We start from the raw sequence: 20,992 nt of genomic DNA on the forward strand, positions 1-20,992 counted from the left end.
AAAATCGGAAATTTTGAGGGGGGAAAGTGAATTGCAAGATAGAATTGGAATTCTGAGGGGGAAAAAATCTGAAATTCTGAGGAAAAAAGTCAGAATTGTGAGATATAATCGGAATTCTTAGTCAAGTCACCTTTATTTATATAGCGCTTTTTATAATGCAGATTGTGTCAAAGCAGCTTTACAGTGATAACTGGTACATTATTTTGGCTGCACAGCAGCTCTTAAAGAATAGTGTCAAAGCACTGATGAATAAATGTCAAGAATACTGTTGAATATCAAATGTCAAGTGGTCAGAAAAAAGTCAGAATTGCGAGATAGAGAATCGTAAATCTATGGGGCAACATCTGAATTCTGAGGAAAAACGTGAATTCTGAGATATAGAATGGGAATTCTTAGGGGAAAAGTCTGAATTGTGAAATGGAATTGGAATTCTGAGGAAAAAAGTCAGAATGGTTAGATATAGAATCAGAATTCTAAGGAAGAACATCTGAATTGCAAGATATAAAAGTCTGAAGTGCGAGATACAAAATCAGAATTCCGAGGGGAAAAATTCAGTGTTGAGCAGCAGAACTGAAGTGGTTTCGCTCAGAATGAATGTTGTGTTTGTGTTACTCTGGATTGTGTGGAAGTCTTGAGACGCCGGTGTCTCTGCAGGGCAGCTCTGGGTCAGTGTCGTGTTAAAGGTCACGGCGTTGTGAAACAATAGTGATTAGCCGTGTCGCTCCCTAGAGATGAGGATTAGCATTCATTGCGTGACCTTTCCAGCTGGCGGGAGACGCAGGTCACAGCAGGTGAGACCAAACACACACACTAATATTAACATGTTTCATCACGGTAAAATAACATGTGCAGGAGCATTTAGAGGTGTTTCACTCTTCAGATGGAAGTTATTTTGTGTAGCTGAATTAGGATGTCTTGATTGTTTCTTCTTCATTTTAACCTGTGTGTGTGTGTGTGTGTGTGTGTGTGTCGGCTGGGGTCGGGCTCCTACAGTGTGTCAGATGGCATGTGGTGTGACCTTTAACACCTCCTCCTTCAGATGGACAGATTTCCAGAAGATCCATCTGTGATCCTCAAGGTGAATTCAGAAGTTTAACCAGAGACAAAAACAGGGAACGTTCTCTCAAAGTTATGAACAAACGTTCTCACATTCAATAAATGTTCTTTCAAAGTTATGGTCTTTGATAATGTTCTAAAATAATAAACATTATAAATAACGTTTATTATTTATAAATCATATATTTATCATGCATGGAACATTTTTCATAATGGTAATGCCATTAAAACGTTTTAACAACATATTTTTGTTATAGCTGGGAACAGGTTACTGCATCACGTGTTTTCGATAATATTCTCTCTAACGTCTATAATATGCAAAATAATTGTGACAATAGTGTAAAATACGTTAAATAAGTAAAATAGTATCGCATACAGTTCTAGCTAACGGATAAAATGAAATAGCAGCATATACCATTAAAAGTCATTAAAACTCACTCAGATAACGAAGCTGCAGCATATAATATTTAAACACGAGAGAGAAATAAAAATGAAGAAGTGTGTGTGTGTGTGTGAGAGAGAGGCAGTGACGATGATGTAGTTGATTGACGTGCTCGTGCTCGTGCTGACAGCTCGAGACTCACAGCAGCTGCGCGCGACTCTAACTCCTGTCAGGTAAAAACATCATTACTTTACACTTCATAAACATTTACTATCAATATTTACATCGGATATTTTCATTATACATCGAGTGTTAGCGTCATTTGATTCTCTGTTTTCCGTCGAATAAACTTCATCAAGCGCGCGCGCGGACTCTGACAGACATTCATTCAGTTCGACATATGAAGGATAAACATTTCGCATTTAAAGTATTATATCCTAGAGCTCTGCGTTATTATTCCGTGAATATTCATTATATCATATCATATATTGATCTCAAATTTAACGAAACGATTTCAACTTAAACTTGGCGGGTTTTTTATGATTAAAAAAACATTTTACAAAACTGGATTTCTGACAGGAATAATATCTCTGTCGATTAAAACACGATATTGTGTATTTTTGTGCATTGAAATTAAGTCTGTACTAACAGTGATAACAGTGCAAAATAAATAAATAATGTAAACTACGATAACTGCGAATTAACCAATATTAGTAACAAATAAAATAAAACAGTATGCAATGAACTAAAAAAATACAATCTAATTAGACAAAAATAAATAAAGGGAATAACAAAATAAAATAAAGAACAATAATACAAGTGCAATGTAATTAAACATGAGTTAAACATTAAACAAATAATATAAAAAAATAGTGAACAGTAATAACATACAATCAATTTTTTTTTTTTTAATCAAGGGAATAACAAACAATTCTGAAATCTGGTTATTGCTGATGATAATTGAATCTCTATATATACTTCATATTATAATAATATGATTTTTATATATTTAATTTATTTAGATTTTATAATTTTCTCTCACTCCTCAGGAGTCTCAGATGACATCATGAGTTACCATAGTGACGCGCCTCGCCCTCCAGTGCCGGGTGAGGAGGGCTGTGAGGGCGGGCACTTCTCCAGTAAGACTCCGTCTGATTGGTCAGAGTCTCCAGCAGTCACACCGCGGCGCTCTGACCTGGATCTGGGGTTCGAGCCCGAGGGCAGTGCTTCACGGGACGGCCTGTACGAGCCCTGGGCTGAGACGCTCCTCACGCTGCTGGATGACCGCGACGGCACGGCCCTGTTCTTGGACTTCCTGCGGACGCGGGGCTATTCGGCGCTGCTGGAGTTCTGGTTTGCCTGCTGCGGCTTCCAGAAGGTTCCCGAGGGCGCAACCGAGCAGCGCCTCAAACTGGCCAAAGCCATGTACCGCTGCTACCTGTCCGAGCGCAGCGGCTGCGTTGTGTCCCGCAAGATCACGGCCGAGACCAGGTGCGCCGTGCGAGACACCATTCAGCGGCTGCAGCTGGACTCCGGCCTGTTTGCGCAGGCGCATGCGCAGGTGCAGGCTGTGTTACAGGACAGCCTGTTCCCGCTGTTTCTCAGGTCAGACGTGTATCTGAAACACACTCAGACTGTCCAGTCACCACAAAACCACAAGACAACATCGCAAGGATGCCAGGCCACGCCCTCAGAGGGGGTGGAGCCTGAGAAAGAGACCCCCCACAATGCAGCCAATCAGAAGCGTCCAGACGATGTCCAGCTGAGATTCAGGTGAGATGCAGTAAGATTCAGGTGAGATGCAGTGAGATTTAGATGAGATGCAGTGAGATTCAGGTGAGATGCAGTGAGATTCAGGTGAGATGCAGTGAGATTCAGGTGAGATGCAGTGAGATGCAGGTGAGATGCAGTGAGATTCAGGTGAGATGCAGTGAGATTCAGATGAGACGCAGTGAGATTCAGGTGAGATGCAGTGAGATTCAGATGAGATGCAGTGAGATTCAGGTGAGATGCAGTGAGATGCAGGTGAGATGCAGTGAGATTCAGGTGAGATGCAGTGAGATTCAGGTGAGATGCAGTGAGATTCAGATGAGATGCAGTGAGATTCAGGTGAGATGCAGTGAGATTCAGGTGAGATGCAGTGAGATTTTGGTGAGATGCAGTGAGATTCAGGTGAGATGCAGTGAGATTCAGATGAGATGCTGTGAGATTCAGGTGAGATGCAGTGTGATTCAGGTGAGATGCAGTGAGATTCAGGTGAGATGCAGTGAGATTCAGGTGAGATGCAGTGAGATTTTGGTGAGATTCAGAGGATATGCAGTGAGATTCAGGTGAGATGCAGTGAGATTCAGGTGAGATGCAGTGAGATGCAGGTGAGATGCAGTGAGATTCAGATGAGATGCTGTGAGATGCAGGTGAGATGCAGTGTGATTCAGGTGAGATGCAGTGAGATTCAGGTGAGATGCAGTGAGATTCAGGTGAGATGCAGTGAGATTTTGGTGAGATTCAGAGGATATGCAGTGAGATTCAGGTGAGATGCAGTGAGATTCAGGTGAGATGCAGTGAGATGCAGGTGAGATGCAGTGAGATTCAGGTGAGATGCAGTGAGATTTAGGTGAGATGCAGTGAAATGCAGGTGAGATGCAGTGAGATTCAGTGAGATTTAGGAGAGATGCAGTGAGATTCAGGTGAGATTTAGGAGAGATGCAGAGAGATTCAGGTGAGATGCAGTGAGATTCAGTGAGATTTAGGAGAGATGCAGTGAGATTCAGGTGAGATGCAGTGCGATGCAGGTGAGATGCAGTGCGATGCAGGTGAGATGCAGTGAGATTCAGGTGAGATTTAGGTGAGATTCAGGTGAGATTTAGGTGAGATTCAGGTGAGATGCAGTGAGAATTAGGTGAGATTCAGATGAGATGCAGTGAGATTCAGGTGAGATTTAGGTGACATTCAGATGAGATGCAGTGAGATTCAGGTGAGATGCAGTGAGAATTAGGTGAGATTCAGGTGAGATGCAGTGCGATGCAGGTGAGATTCAGATGAGATACAGTGAGATTCAGGTGAGATGCAGTGAGAATTAGGTGAGATTCAGATGAGATGCAGTGAGATTCAGGTGAGATGCAGTGAGATTCAGGTGAGATGCAGTGAGAATTAGGTGGGATTCAGATGAGATGCAGTGAGATTCAGTTGAGATGCAGTGAGATTCAGATGAGATGCAGTGAGAATTAGGTGAGATTCAGGTGAGATGCAGTGCGATGCAGGTGAGATGCAGTGAGATTCAGGTGAGATTCAGTGAGATTCAGTGAGATTCAGATGAGATGCAGTGAGAATTAGGTGAGATTCAGGTGAGATGCAGTGCGATGCAGGTGAGATGCAGTGAGATTCAGGTGAGATTCAGTGAGATTCAGTGAGATTCAGGTGAGATGCAGTGAGATTCAGATGAGATGCAGTGAGATTCAGGTGAGATGCAGTGAGATTCAGGTGAGATGCAGTGAGAATTAGGTGGGATTCAGATGAGATGCAGTGAGATTCAGTTGAGATGCAGTGAGATTCAGATGAGATGCAGTGAGAATTAGGTGAGATTCAGGTGAGATGCAGTGCGATGCAGGTGAGATGCAGTGAGATTCAGGTGAGATTCAGTGAGATTCAGGTGAGATGCAGTGAGATTCAGGTGAGATGCAGTGAGATGCAGTGAGATTCAGGTGAGATTCAGTGAGATTCAGTGAGATGCAGTGAGATTCAGGTGAGATTCAGTGAGATTCAGGTGAGATTCAGTGAGATTCAGGTGAGATGCAGTGAGATTCAGGTGAGATGCAGTGAGATTCAGGTGAGATTCAGGTGAGATGCAGTGAGATTCAGGTGAGATTCAGTGAGATTCAGTGAGATTCAGGTGAGATTCAGTGAGATTCAGGTGAGATGCAGTGAGATGCAGTGAGATTCAGGTGAGATGCAGTGAGATTCAGGTGAGATTCAGTGAGAAGCAGTGAGATTCAGGTGAGATTCAGTGAGATTCAGTGAGATTCAGGTGAGATTCAGTGAGATTCAGGTGAGATGCAGTGAGATTCAGTGAGATTCAGGTGAGATGCAGTGAGATTCAGTGAGATTCAGGTGAGATGCAGTGAGATTCAGGTGAGATTCAGTGAGATTCAGTGAGATTCAGGTGAGATTCAGGTGAGATTCAGTGAGATTCAGGTGAGATGCAGTGAGATTCAGTGAGATTCAGTGAGATTCAGGTGAGATGCAGTGAGATTCAGTGAGATTCAGGTGAGATTCAGGTGAGATTCAGTGAGATTCAGGTGAGATGCAGTGAGATTCAGTGAGATTCAGTGAGATTCAGGTGAGATTCAGTGAGATTCAGGTGAGATTCAGTGAGATTCAGGTGAGATGCAGTGAGATGCAGTGAGATTCAGGTGAGATGCAGTGAGATTCAGGTGAGATTCAGTGAGATGCAGTGAGATTCAGGTGAGATTCAGTGAGATTCAGTGAGATTCAGGTGAGATTCAGTGAGATGCAGTGAGATTCAGTGAGATTCAGGTGAGATGCAGTGAGATTCAGTGAGATTCAGGTGAGATGCAGTGAGATTCAGGTGAGATTCAGTGAGATTCAGTGAGATTCAGGTGAGATTCAGGTGAGATTCAGTGAGATTCAGGTGAGATGCAGTGAGATTCAGTGAGATTCAGTGAGATTCAGGTGAGATGCAGTGAGATGCAGTGAGATTCAGGTGAGATTCAGATGAGATGCAGTGAGATTCAGGTGAGATGCAGTGAGATTCAGGTGAGATGCAGTGAGATTCAGGTGAGATTCAGTGAGATGCAGTGAGATTCAGATGAGATGCAGTGAGATTCAGGTGAGATGCAGTGAGACGAGCTCCACGCTGTCCTCGTCCATTCACGAGTGTGTTCCTTCGACAGACAGCAGCATCACATGTGTCATCGACACCACAGAACACGAGACAGAGACGAGAGACACACACAGCTGCCACACACACCAGTGAGTGAAATGAGTGTGTGAACATAAACGACTCAAAAATAAACGTGTTTGTGTTTTCAGAATTAGTTTGTGTTCATTATATTATCAGACGTGTGTGATATGTGCTCGTTTCTCTCAGTAACACACGTGCATGTGTGTGAACAGGTGAAGATGACGCCACACAGCTTCGCAGCCGAACTGACGAGACGTTTGCAGGATCTGCAGACTCGAGCGCAGAGACACGCAGTGAGTTCCTGTCGCACAGAGCGTTTACTGTGTGTTTAATCCAGAGTGAGTAACCGCATCATATCCTGTTCTGACAGGAAGAGGACACAGATTCCAGCGGCACCTCGCTGACGGCGGACAGTGACATCATCAGCACATGTGACGTTAAGTGCGTCAGTGTCCATCATTACTGCAGGTTCCCTCTCGCAGTGTGCTAACTCCTGCTCGTGTGTCTCAGGTGTGTCACAGTGGTGTACTATTACAGCGGAGACGTGATCCCGTACAGGACGTGTGTCCGCAGTGACCCCGCCGTGACCCTGGGACGCTTTAAATCCCTGCTGACGCGCAGAGGGCCGTTCAGGTGAGACGCGCTCCTCACGTCAGTGTATCAGCCGGTGTCTCCTCTTCATCTCTGTCTCTGATCAAACAGGCTTTACTTCAAAAGAGCGAGCGCAGAGGTCGACTGCGGCGCGGTTTATGAGGAGATCCGCCGGGATGAGGCCGTCCTGCCCACCTTTGAGCAGAAAATCATCGCCAGAGTGGAGACAATCACTGATCAAATGTGCTGAACACCAGCATTTCCCTGTACAGAGTCTGTTTATTTCATTTAAATATGAGGATGACAAAACCATCATTTAATCAAGAGTTTATTGTTTGCTGCTTTTGAATAAACAGTCGTTCACTGGAGACTCTGTTTGTGTGTTTTTAATTAAGGTGGTCATCGTTTCTGCAATGATATTTTATTTATTTATTTTTTTTAAATAAAGAGAAAGAAACCATGGTATTTTAGCCCAAACCTTTACTAGTGTAGATATCCTTGTTTGTGCAACAGTGTCTCCTTTACTGTATTCACACGCTGCTGTAGTACCGGAGGTGTCCGGCAGGTGTCAGTGTTCCGGCGCGCATCAGCGGAAGCAGCAGGACTCGTCTGAAGAGTTCGGCGCTGTTTGCTCTCTGCTGACAGCGATCATGGACCCGCTGGAAGCGGTTCTGGATGAGGTGGCTCTGGAGGGTTTGGACGGGATCAGCACCCAGACGCTCTGGTTGCGGCTGCGGAGTCGTCAGCCCGAGTTCGGTTTGAATCTGGATCCGCTCACTCAGCAGTTCATCTGGAGCTGCTTGAACCGAACCGAGGAGATCCGCTTCTATCTGCTGCCGGAGAGCCGCGGAACCGTCGCGTTACACGACCGGTCAGTCATTCACCACACTCTTACTGTAGTAACAGAAGAACACTCTGGATTTCTGAAGATATTCTCAAGAGTCTGTTAGTGAGCAGAGCTGCAGTGGTCAATCTCATTACTATCGATAAACTACAAAAATATGAAATCTCACTTGTTATTATGACTATCAATATCATTAAAAACAGACTTTTTTTGTTGTAATTGTTAAGTTAAAAGAGATGAGGAGACAACGTTACTAGTGATGACACGTTACTATTTCAACTTCTTATGTATGTCATTTAGATTTTTTTATGTCATAATTAAGACCTTTAAAGTCATAATAAAGATTTCAGTTTGTTATAATTTTGTTTTTTCTGTCAATTAAGACTCATAATATCGACACTGTCAACTTCAGCTGTAATAATTTTGCTTTTTATGTCATAAATTAGATTTTTATGTCATATTTAAGATTTTTTGTCACAATATTGACTTTTTTTATGACAATTTCAACTTTTTGTCGTAATTAAAGGGTAGTTCACCCAAAAATGAAAATAATGTCATTAATTACTCACCCTCATGCCGTTCCACACCCGTAAGACCTTCGTTCATCTTCAGAACACAAATTAAGATCTTTTTGATGAAATCCAATGGCTCAGTGAGGCCTGCATAGCCAGCAATGACATTTCCTCTCTCAAGATCCATTAATGTACTAAAAACATATTTATGTTATATTATATTTGGCCGATTTCAAAACACTGCTTCAGGAAGCTTCGGAGCGTTATGAATCAGTGTGTCGAATCAGCGGTTCGGAGAGCCAAAGCTCCGAAGCTTCCTGAAGCAGTGTTTTGAAATCAGCCATCACTATATAAGTCGTTATTTTGTTTTTTTGGCGCACCAAAAATATTCTCGTGGCTTTATAATATTAATATTGAACCACTGTACTCACATTAACTGATTTAAATATGTTTTTAGTTCATTAATGGATCTTGAGAGAGGAAATGTCATTGCTCAGGCCTCACTGAGCCATCGGATTTCATCAAAAATATCTTAATTTGTGTTCTGAAGATGAACGAAGGTCTTACGGGTGTTGAACGACATGAGGGTGACTAATAAATGACATTATTTTCATTTTTGGGTGAACTAACCCTTTAAGACTTAAGTCATAATATCGATTTCAGCTTTTTATGTCTTAATTTTTATGTTTTTTGTCATAATTAAGACTTTATGACACTTTCAACTTCTTTTTGTCATAATTTTGACTCTTCATGTCATAATTGCGATTTACCAAAGCATGGTTGTTTTTCCTCTGATCTGAAGTCTGTGAAGATGCTCAAATGTTGTAAAGATCATTATCTTTCAGCTCCGTATACAGTGTGTCCCGTTTAGATTCACATGAAGGATCTCTACTGTCCCTAATCAGACGTATTTTAGATTTCAGGTTCGTTTACAGCACAGATATGTGCATTCTGCAGGTGTGATAGTTTAGTCATAAATGAATACAGTAATCCATCTGAATCGGTGTGTTTGTGTGTCGTCTCTGTGTCCGTTCAGGTTCGTGGAGGTGGACCGGAACACGGGCATTCACGAGATGCGTCAGGTGGAGCCGCAGGACGTGTACCCGGTGCGCGTGCTGACGGACGACCCCAGCGGCCTGCAGGGCTCCTGCCTGTTCTTCAGCGAGCGCGTGGACGTGAGCGAGCAGGTCCGTGCGCCGCTGACGCTGGAGGAGGTCCAGACCCGGTGAGGCCCGCGAGGACTGGGACGCGTCCAGACTCCGGCTCGGGCCGCTCGCTGACGGCGTCTCTCTGCTTCCCCTCAGGTGGGGCGAGCGTCTGGTGATGGTGGCGTCCGCGGAGCTCCGCTATCGCGCTCTGATCGGGCCGGAGGGAAACCCGGAGCTGAAGCTGCCGGACCTGTGCTACTGTATCCTGGAGCGGCTGGGCCGAGCGCGGTGGCAGGGAGAGCTGCAGAGAGACCTGCACACGCGCGTCTTCAGGTGCTGCTCACACACTCTCCATCAGATCTAGTGTGCTGTATGAGAGCAGGATGTGAAGGTGATGTAATCATGTGTGTGATTGGTCAGGATGGACGCAGGTAAGATGCATTACCTGAGGAGGAAGCTGGACAGGAACGGGCTGATCACGCTACAGTCACACGTCGCGCGACTGCCGTCAGGAGCTCAACAACACTCACTGCTGCTGCTGCTCAAGCGCTTCCACGTGGACCGGTGCGCACACACACACACACACACACACACAGTCACTGTGAGTCTCAGGGGTGTTCAAGCTAATATAATGTATAATCCTGTGTGTGTGTGTGTGTGTGTGTGTGTGTGTGTGTGTGTGTGTGTGTGTGTGTGTGTGTGTGTGTGTCAGGAGGAGCAAGTACGATATCCTGATGGAGTCCACGTCCAACCTCCTGTCTGAGCTGCCTGATAAGACGGGCGTGATCATGAAGATTCGCGAGCAGCTGGTGAGGAAGACTCTGATGATGTCATGGAGGTGATCTGCAGATCCTGTCGTAACGCTTGTGTGTTGTGTTGTGTTGTGTGTAGCGTGTCAGCGAGCGCACCTTCAAGCGCGTGTATCAGTACATGACCGCCGCTAAGATGGTGACCCTGATGAAGCTCCCTCTGAAGGAGTTCGACCCCAACGGAGGCCCCTTCAAAACCCTGCGAGGTCAGAGGTCAGGCCGACTCATCACATGACACCACATGACTCGAGCGCCCGCTGACTGCTCACTGCTGTGATTGGTTGTTAGGCACTGACGTGTACGTGCGCTGTCTGAAGCTCCTGAAGCCGTACGGGCAGAAGGACGTGGAGGAGGAAGAGGATGATGAGAACAATGATGAAGATGGAGACGCACCTGTCAAGAGGAACGTCCTCGCAGAGCCTCGCATCATCGAGCGTGACGTGCTGACTCAAGCCTACGACATCGGTCAGAACGACACCTTCTAACCTATAATGACTATAATGTTAATGATAATGATAAATATAATAACTTAAATGATAACTATAACGATTACTATAGCTATGATGATAACTAACGATTACTATAGCTATGACGATAACTAACGATTACTATAGCTATGACGATAACTAACGATTACTATAGCTATGACGATAACTAACGATTACTATAGCTATGATGATAACTAACGATTACTAGAGCTATGATGATAACTAACGATGACTATAGCTATGATGATAACTAACGATTACTAGAGCTATGATGATAACTAAGGATGACTAAAGCTATGATGATAACTAACGATTACTATAGCTATGATGATAACTAACGATTACTATAGCTATGACGATGACTGATGATAACTATAACGATGACTATAGCTATGATGATAACTAACGATTACTATAGCTATGACGATGACTGATGATAACTATAACGATGACTATAGCTATGACGATAACTAACGATTACTATAGCTATGACGATAACTAACGATGACTATAGCTATGATGATAACTAACGATTACTAGAGCTATGATGATAACTAACGATGACTATAGCTATGATGATAACTAACGATTACTAGAGCTATGATGATAACTAACGATGACTATAGCTATGATGATAACTAACGATTACTAGAGCTATGATGATAACTAACGATGACTATAGCTATGATAACTAACGATTACTATAGCTATGATGATAACTAACGATTACTATAGCTATGATGATAACTAACGATTACTATAGCTATGACGATAACTAACGATTACTATAGCTATGATGATAACTAACGATTACTATAGCTATGACGATGACTGATGATAACTATAACGATGACTAGCTATGATGATAACTAACGATTATTATAGCTATGACGATAACTAACGATTACTATAGCTATGATGATAACTAACGATTACTATAGCTATGACGATGACTGATGATAACTATAACGATGACTAGCTATGATGATAACTAATGATTATTATAGCTATGACGATAACTAACGATTACTATAGCTATGACGATGACTGATGATAACTATAACGATGACTAGCTATGATGATAACTAACGATTATTATAGCTGATGATAACTAACGATTACTATAGCTATGACGATGACTGATGATAACTATAACGATGACTATAGCTATGATGATAACTAACAATTATTATAGCTATGATGATAACTAACGATTACTATAGCTATGACGATGACTGATGATAACTATAATGATGACTATAGCTATGATGATAACTAACGATTACTATAGCTATGACGATAACTAACGATTACTATAGCTATGATGATAACTAACGATTACTATAGCTATGACGATGACTGATGATAACTATAATGATGACTATAGCTATGATGATAACTAACGATTACTATAGCTATGACGATAACTGATGATAACTATAACGATGACTATAGCTATGATGATAACTAACGATTACTATAGCTATGACGATAACTAACGATTACTATAGCTATGATGATAACTAACGATTACTATAGCTATGACGATGACTGATGATAACTATAATGATGACTATAGCTATGATGATAACTAACGATTACTATAGCTATGACGATAACTGATGATAACTATAATGATGACTATAGCTATGATGATAACTAACGATTACTATAGCTATGACGATAACTGATGATAACTATAACGATGACTATAGCTATGATGATAACTAACGATTATTATAGCTATGATGATAACTAACGATTACTATATCTATGGCGATGACTGATGATAACTATAACGATGACTATAGCTATGACGATAACTATAACGATTACTATAGCTATGACGATATCTATAAGGATTATTATAGCTATGACAAGATCTATAACGATTACAATAGCTATGATGATATCTAGGTTTATTATAGCTATGATGATAACTAACGATTACTATAGCTATGATGATAACTAACGATTACTATAGCTATGATGATAACTAACGATTACTATAGCTATGACGATGACTGATGATAACTATAATGATGACTATAGCTATGATGATAACTAACGATTACTATAGCTATGACGATAACTGATGATAACTATAATGATGACTATAGCTATGATGATAACTAACGATTACTATAGCTATGACGATAACTGATGATAACTATAACGATGACTATAGCTATGATGATAACTAACGATTATTATAGCTATGATGATAACTAACGATTACTATATCTATGGCGATGACTGATGATAACTATAACGATGACTATAGCTATGACGATAACTATAACGATTACTATAGCTATGACGATATCTATAAGGATTATTATAGCTATGACAAGATCTATAACGATTACAATAGCTATGATGATATCTAGAAGGTTTATTATAGCTATGATGATAACTAACGATTACTATAGCTATGATGATAACTAACGATTACTATAGCTATGACGATGACTGATGATAACTATAATGATGACTATAGCTATGATGATAACTAACGATTACTATAGCTATGACGATAACTGATGATAACTATAATGATGACTATAGCTATGATGATAACTAACGATTACTATAGCTATGACGATAACTGATGATAACTATAACGATTATTATAGCTATGATGATAACTAACGATTACTATATCTATGGCGATGACTGATGATAACTATAACGATGACTATAGCTATGACGATAACTATAACGATTACTATAGCTATGACGATATCTATAAGGATTATTATAGCTATGACAAGATCTATAACGATTACAATAGCTATGATGATATCTAGAAGGTTTATTATAGCTATGATGATAACTAACGATTACTATAGCTATGATGATAACTAACGATTACTATAGCTATGACGATGACTGATGATAACTATAACGATGACTATAGCTATGATGATAACTAACGATTATTATAGCTATGATGATAACTAACGATTACTATAGCTATGACGATGACTGATGATAACTATAACGATGACTATAGCTATGACGATAACTATAACGATTACTATAGCTATGACGATATCTATAAGGATTATTATAGCTATGACGAGATCTATAACGATTACAATAGCTATGATGCTATCTAGAAGGTTTATCATAGCTATGACGATAACTATAATGATTACTATAGCGATAACTAACGTTTACTATAGCTATGACAATATAACAATTACTATAGCTATGACGATAACTAACGATTACTATAGCTATGACGATGACTGATGATAACTATAACGTTTACTATAGCTATAACAATAACTATAACGATGACTATAGCTATGATGATAACTAACGATTATTATAGCTATGATGATAACTAACGATTACTATAGCTATGACAATAACTATAATGATTACTATAGCAATAACTATAACGATTACTATAGCTATGAGGATAACTATAATGATTACTACAGCGATAACTATAACGATTACTATAGCTATGAGGATAACTATAACGATTACTATAGCACTAACTATAACGATTAATATAGCTATGACAATAACTATGTTAACTATAATAATGTGTTAATGATAACTGTAATATAACTATATGAATAATTATATTATTAACAATAATTATTACTAAAACAGTACCTACAACAATAACTATAATGTTAACGATAATAACTATAGTAATACTGATAACTATACTAGTGTGTACACCAGCATGAAAACGTTCTGTTTGTTGCGCTACAGTTTTGTTGTCTTCCAATTGCTCACACTTTTAAAGTTGGATGGTTTTTGTTTGGCTGTTGATTGTTTTTATCGTTCATCAGCTGGAAAAGTTGCTCTCAAAGTGATTCCAGTGATATCGTTTATTGTTATAGTTGTGGCATGGACAGTGCTATTAGAGTTTAAGCGTTATTAAAACTTTATGGTTATTGTTGTGAACTGGCCTTTAGCCTTATGACTGTGATCTCTGTGCTGTGATTGGCTGCTGCAGTGGTGTCGACTGGGACCAGAGGGATCTCTCAGTCGGTCCTGCGAGGGAAACTCAACGTCGGAAAACTTGAGGGACGAATGATCTGTAGATTACTGGAGCGAATCGACATGATCAAGGTAACACTTGTGAAGAACATGTGCAGGTCACATTTCACCGCGCCACAAGAATGACAGTGAAGGTGTGTTTTCATGTGTGCGTCTCTCAGGGCTTCATGGAGGACGAGGGGCGGCAGAGAACCACCAAATACATCAGCAAACTCTTCGTGGAGCAGAGTAAACTCAGCCTGCAGTTCACGAAAGAGCGGCAGCGCAGCCAACACCTGCGCATCACGCACCTGACTGAACCCAAACCACAGAAGGAGCCGGAGCCGGCGTCGCCCTCGGCCGTTTCTGAGGAGGACGAGGGAGTGAAGGACAGCTCTGGAGCACAGGAAACACAGCAGAAAGGCCACAAGAAGCTCAAACAGTCCAAACTCAGCTTCAGCAAAGAAGCCACGCCCCTCAAAAGTGAGTGACCAATCACAACACGAGCGCTTACTGACATGGTTTTGGTTTTCATGTGTGTTTGTGTTATTCAGAGAAGCCCTCTGCACGAGTGGGCGGGGCTAAAGCCTCTCAGAAGGAGGTAGTTGAACAGAATGCAGAGGCTGCTGACCACGCCCCCAGCACGAGCACCAGCCAATCACATCACCCCGAGGAACCGCAGCCGGTGATCGTGGAGGTGCTGGCGGAGGTCTGTTTGAGTCCATGATGACTATAACGATAATGTTAAAGAGAACAACAACAAAAAAGATGATGACTGTAACGATAACTATAACCATAACATTAACAATAACTATAGCTATAACTATAACGATAATGCTAACGAGAACAATAACGATGAGAACTAATGATAACTATAACATTAACAATAATATTTACTAAAATGATTAACTACAACAATACTATATAGTATAACTATAATGTTAATGATAATATCTATAACGATAACTATAATAATCACAAACGCTAACTTAAACACTACCTTTAATAACTATAATTTAACGATAATAAGATAACTAACAGCTATAACAATAACAGTAATTATGATGATGTTAATGAGAACAATAACGATGAGGGAGGTAATGATAACTATAGTGATAATTATAACGATAATGATAATATCTATAACGAAAACTATAACAACCGCTAACTTTAACGCTACCTTTTATGATAGCTATCATTTTAATGACAATTAGATAACTGTATTTTTAACAAATAATAATAATAATGATTAACTGTAACGCTAACTACAACAATAACAATAATTTATAATGTTACCAATATCTATATCAATAATGATAATAATAATGTTAACGATAATGATAACTGTAACAATAAGTGTAATAACTAGAATGTTAACAGTAATGATAACTTTAAATATAACTTTAACCATAACTATAATGTAAACGATAACTATAATGTGATTGAAAACTGTAATGTAATAACGAAACCTATAACAATAACTGTAATAACTATAATGATAGCTATAGTTAATAACTATTGTTAATCATTTTTATAACTAGACGATAATGATATCTGTAACACTAACTAAATTGAAAACGATAACTAACGTTAATGATAACTGTACTGATCACTATAACGATAGCTGTAATGTTAATAATTATGATTCTTATAACTATACTGATAACCCATGACATCACCGAAAACTATAATGGTGGCTATAACGTTAACAAAAGCGATAATGTTAGTGATTATGACGTGTGTGTGTTTCATTACACGTGATGATGGTCTGTTTCTCGACAGAAGACGAAGAAGGTGGAAATTCACGAGACGTACCGACTGCTGAAGCGCAAGAACATGATCATAGAGGCCGTGCGCTGCAGCAAGATCATCGAGGGCTTTTACTCGTAAGACACTCTCTCTCTCATGCGCTCACGTGCGCTGTACACCTCAGATAAACGTGTGTGTGTGTGTGTGTGTGTGTCAGGCTGCAGAAGCTGCTGACGGAGGAGGAGAGGAAGGATGGCGTGAACACTAAAGTCTGTAAGAAGAGTGTGGTGAGGCTGATCCGCTCGCTGTCTCGAGAGGGTTTACTCAAACTCTACAGGACCATCGTCATCCAGGACGGAGTACAGAAGAAGGTGCCACACACACACACACACACACACACACACACACACACACATATACATATAGACTGCTGCTAATACACACTAATGTGTCTTAGGTGGAGTTCGTGGTTCATCCCTCCGTTACGCCAGACGATCTGCTGGTCAAAAGTGCCATAGAGCAGATCCGCATGCGCATGTCCAGCTCGGCCTCTGCAGCTCGGTGAGAAAAACGCAACACAATAACACACACCAAACCTCTCGCTGACCTGTAGCGGCTTAACCACAGACAGTAAAGAAGTTAATACTTTTATTTGTCAAGGATGCTTAAATTGATCAAAAGTGACAGTAAAGACATTTATAACGTTACAAACGATTCAGTTTCAAATATATGCAGCAGAAAGGGACTTCCTCCAAAACATTAAGAAACGACCTCAAACGTTTGATCGCTCTTGTATGTTAATTGTTTTGTTCTCAGGGTTGAGTGTCAGGCAGAAAAGGCCAAGTCCAGCGCACAGGAGGCGAAGGAGAACAAAGCATCATCTTCCTCGCGTCCGTCTCAAAGCAGCGGCCTGAAGAAGGTGTCTGAGAAGATGGGCGTCAAAACCCTCAAATCTTTCAAACCCGTCCTTGGTAACGGAGCCGCACACACACACACACACACACACTTCTCAGCACTTCATATTCACAGTCAGATCTGTGTGTCAGTTCCAGGACTCGGCCGCTCCATGGGTTTCCAGCCCAAGATGCCTCGTCTGCGTATCGTTCACTCCTTCCTGTGGTACCTGATTTATGGGCATCCTATTAGAAGATCCGGTCCTGCCGACCCGGCTTCTGACTCTCCGGCGCAGTCCGACCCAGAGGCGCTGGCGGATGGACAGATGGAGGGGCAGTTCAGAGGTGAGTCTGGGGTCAGATGATGCTTATTTGTGATGAGTGACTCTCTCAAACACGTGTGTGTGTGTGTGTGTGTGTGTGTGTGTGTGTGTAGTGTATGTGAAGGAGAACAGCTGGAAGAGGTACATCCCTCCAATCCCGCTGCATAAAGACTTCGGATACGGATGGGCCCTCATCAGTGACGTTCTGGTGTCGCTGCCGCTCAGCATCTTCATGCAGGTCGTCCAGGTCAACTATCAGGTACAAACACTCGCGCACACACACACACACACACACACACATCTTTGGATTTAAACAGGACCTATGATGCTGTTTCCATGTTCATCTGTTGTTTGTGTGTATTGTTGCTGTTTGAGCATGAAGAAGCTCTGCAAAATTGAATGATAACAAAATAAAAATGATATTTTGAATCATAATTGGGTGCAGTAACGTTGTGGTTGTGTTGTAATTAGGTTGCAGGTTTGCAGGAGTACCTGGATGATCCAGTGAGGAAACATTATCTGGTCAGATTCCTCCCTGCTGAGATGAAGAGACAACTGCTGCACAAGAGGCAAACACACACACACACACACACACTGTATAGAGTCAACAAAAAGCGTCTCTTGTCTGAAGCCACACTATCATCAGACACTTATTGTCTTTTAAAGTGTTGTGATGATGACGATGTGGTCCCTCACACAGGAAGTACATCTTCAATTTCCACGAGAGTCTCCAGAGGTTGTGTTTCATGGGCTTGCTGCAGTTCGGACCCATGGAGAAGTTCATGGATAAAGATCAGGTGAGCAGGATGTCACGGTCACATGATCACTTCATTGGTATGTTTATTGTGTGTGATGTATTAAGAATACATTTGTGTTTGTATTAGGTGTTTGTTTTCCTGAAGACGAAGGGCACAATCGTGGATACGACGGTGTGCGACCCGCACTATAACATGGCCATCGAGACCATCCGGCCGTTTGAGAGGAGACACTACGTGTTCAGTAGCGCACAGGATGTGGAGAATTACTGGTTGGATCTGCTGTGTGTGTGTCTCAACACACCTCTAGGTACGAACACGCAACCTGTGATATCCCTCATGGGTTTGAGGTCAGAGTACAGTTTGTTTGGTTCGTTCAGCGGCTATCAAAGCTGGGAATCACAACATTACTGCACTAAACCCTCATCCTAAACACAACACAACCGCAACGTTACTACAACGTTACCGCTCCAAACCCTCATCCTAAACACAACACAACCGCAACATAACTACAACGTTACTGCACCAAACCCTCAACCTAAACACAACACAACCGCAACATTACTACAACGTTACCGCTCCAAACCCTCATCCTAAACACAACACAACCGCAACATTACTACGTTACCGCTCCAAACCCTCATCCTAAACACAACACAACCGCAACGTTACTACAACGTTACCGCGCCAAACCCTCAACCTAAACACAACACAACCGCAACGTTACTACAACGTTACCGCGCCAAACCCTCAACCTAAACACAACACAACCGCAACATTACTACAACGTTACCGCTCCAAACCCTCATCCTAAACACAACACAACCGCAACATTACTACAACGTTACCGCGCCAAACCCTCAACCTAAACACAACACAACCGCAACGTTACTACAACGTTACCGCGCCAAACCCTCAACCTAAACACAACACAACCGCAACATTACTACAACGTTACCGCTCCAAACCCTCATCCTAAACACAACACAACCGCAACATTACTACAACGTTACCGCGCCAAACCCTCATCCTAAACACAACACAACCGCAACATTACTACAACGTTACCGCGCCAAACCCTCAACCTAATCACAACACAACCGCAACGTTACTACAACGTTACCGCTCCAAACCCTCAACCTAAACACAACACAACCGCAACGTTACTACAACGTTACCGCTCCAAACCCTCATCCTAAACACAACACAACCGCAACATTACTACAACGTTACCGCGCCAAACCCTCAACCTAAACACAACACAACCGCAACATTACTACAACGTTACCGCTCCAAACCCTCATCCTAAACACAACACAACCGCAACATTACTACAACGTTACCGCTCCAAACCCTCATCCTAAACACAACACAACCGCAACATTACTACAACGTTACCGCGCCAAACCCTCAACCTAAACACAACACAACCGCAACATTACTACAACGTTACCGCGCCAAACCCTCAACCTAAACACAACACAACCGCAACATTACTACAACGTTACCGCTCCAAACCCTCATCCTAAACACAACACAACCGCAACATTACTACGTTACCGTGCCAAACCCTCAACCTAAACACAACACAACCGCAACATTACTACAACGTTACCGCGCCAAACCCTCAACCTAAACACAACACAACCGCAACATTACTACAACATTACCGCTCCAAACCCTCAACCTAAACACAACACAACCGCAATATTACTACGTTACCGTGCCAAACCCTCAACCTAAACACAACACAACAGCAACATTACTACAACGTTACCGTGCCAAACCCTTAACCTAGACACAACACAACCGCAACATTACTACAACGTTACCGTGCCAAACCCTTAACCTAAACACAACACAACCGCAACATTACTACAACGTTACCGCGCCAAACCCTCAACCTAAACACAACACAACCGCAACATTACTACAACGTTACCGTGCCAAACCCTTAACCTAAACACAACACAACCGCAACATTACTACAACGTTACCGCGCCAAACCCTCAACCTAAACACAACACAACCGCAACATTACTACGTTACCGCGCCAAACCCTCAACCTAAACACAACACAACCGCAACATTACTACGTTACCGCGCCAAACCCTCAACCCAATCACAACACAACCGCAACATTACTACAACATTACTGCACTAAACCCTCAACCTAAACACAACACAACCGCAACATTACTACAACGTTACCGCTCCAAACCCTCATCCTAAACACAACACAACAGCAACATTACTACAACGTTACCGTGCCAAACCCTCAACCCAATCACAACACAACCGCAACATTACTACAACATTACTGCACTAAACCCTCAACCTAAACACAACACAACCGCAACATTACTACAACGTTACCGTGCCAAACCCTCAACCTAAACACAACACAACCGCAACATTACTACGTTACCACGCCAAACCCTCAACCTAAACACAACACAACCGCAACATTACTACAACGTTACTGCACTAAACCCTCAACCTAAACACAACACAAC

The 20,992-nt window shown here is 41.8% G+C and overlaps 2 protein-coding genes across 5 annotated transcripts in view; both read left to right on the forward strand.

Moving 5' to 3' along the window:
- The first annotated feature begins 1,005 nt into the window (after positions 1–1,005).
- Positions 1,006–7,207, forward strand: LOC137033142 (axin-1-like). Of its 2 annotated transcripts, none has more exons than XM_067405285.1 (7): positions 1,006–1,078; positions 2,488–3,211; positions 6,349–6,427; positions 6,572–6,652; positions 6,730–6,800; positions 6,870–6,992; positions 7,062–7,207. In XM_067405285.1, exons 2-7 carry the CDS (start codon positions 2,505–2,507, stop codon positions 7,198–7,200), a joined length of 1,200 nt encoding a protein of 399 aa, XP_067261386.1. In that variant the 5' UTR covers positions 1,006–1,078; positions 2,488–2,504; the 3' UTR covers positions 7,201–7,207. The 2 variants fall into 2 exon arrangements, with proteins under 2 accessions (XP_067261386.1, XP_067261387.1); XM_067405286.1 differs by lacking the exon at positions 1,006–1,078 and adding an exon at positions 1,584–1,671.
- A 338-nt stretch (positions 7,208–7,545) lies between these two features.
- Positions 7,546–20,992, forward strand: part of LOC137032019 (general transcription factor 3C polypeptide 1) — a 33,697-nt gene continuing 20,250 nt past the window's right edge. For 2 of the 3 annotated variants that reach the window (XM_067403481.1, XM_067403483.1), the window contains exons 1-19: positions 7,546–7,821; positions 9,343–9,531; positions 9,611–9,787; positions 9,875–10,018; positions 10,167–10,263; positions 10,346–10,469; positions 10,552–10,728; positions 14,734–14,849; positions 14,939–15,239; positions 15,311–15,465; positions 16,539–16,642; positions 16,723–16,876; positions 16,963–17,066; positions 17,322–17,476; positions 17,552–17,743; positions 17,835–17,980; positions 18,193–18,290; positions 18,422–18,518; positions 18,606–18,786. In XM_067403481.1, the coding sequence (XP_067259582.1) occupies positions 7,601–7,821; positions 9,343–9,531; positions 9,611–9,787; positions 9,875–10,018; positions 10,167–10,263; positions 10,346–10,469; positions 10,552–10,728; positions 14,734–14,849; positions 14,939–15,239; positions 15,311–15,465; positions 16,539–16,642; positions 16,723–16,876; positions 16,963–17,066; positions 17,322–17,476; positions 17,552–17,743; positions 17,835–17,980; positions 18,193–18,290; positions 18,422–18,518; positions 18,606–18,786 (2,932 nt within the window). In that variant the 5' untranslated portion in view covers positions 7,546–7,600. The remainder of the gene's footprint in view (positions 7,822–9,342; positions 9,532–9,610; positions 9,788–9,874; positions 10,019–10,166; positions 10,264–10,345; positions 10,470–10,551; positions 10,729–14,733; positions 14,850–14,938; positions 15,240–15,310; positions 15,466–16,538; positions 16,643–16,722; positions 16,877–16,962; positions 17,067–17,321; positions 17,477–17,551; positions 17,744–17,834; positions 17,981–18,192; positions 18,291–18,421; positions 18,519–18,605; positions 18,787–20,992) is intronic. The other variant, XM_067403482.1, reaches the window with a different exon arrangement.

The sequence above is a fragment of the Chanodichthys erythropterus genome, chromosome 12 (genome assembly GCF_024489055.1).
Source record: "Chanodichthys erythropterus isolate Z2021 chromosome 12, ASM2448905v1, whole genome shotgun sequence".
In the NCBI taxonomy this organism is placed as follows: domain Eukaryota; kingdom Metazoa; phylum Chordata; class Actinopteri; order Cypriniformes; family Xenocyprididae; genus Chanodichthys; species Chanodichthys erythropterus.

Coding starts and splice junctions, on each gene's coding strand:
- LOC137033142 (XM_067405285.1), top strand. CDS start 2,505: ATGAGTTACCATAGTGACGCGCCTCGCCCTCCAGTGCCGGGTGAGGAG. Junction 3,212..6,348: donor GATGTCCAGCTGAGATTCAG/GTGAGATGCAGT, acceptor TTCCTTCGACAG/ACAGCAGCATCACATGTGTC. Junction 6,653..6,729: donor CTCGAGCGCAGAGACACGCA/GTGAGTTCCTGT, acceptor CTGTTCTGACAG/GAAGAGGACACAGATTCCAG.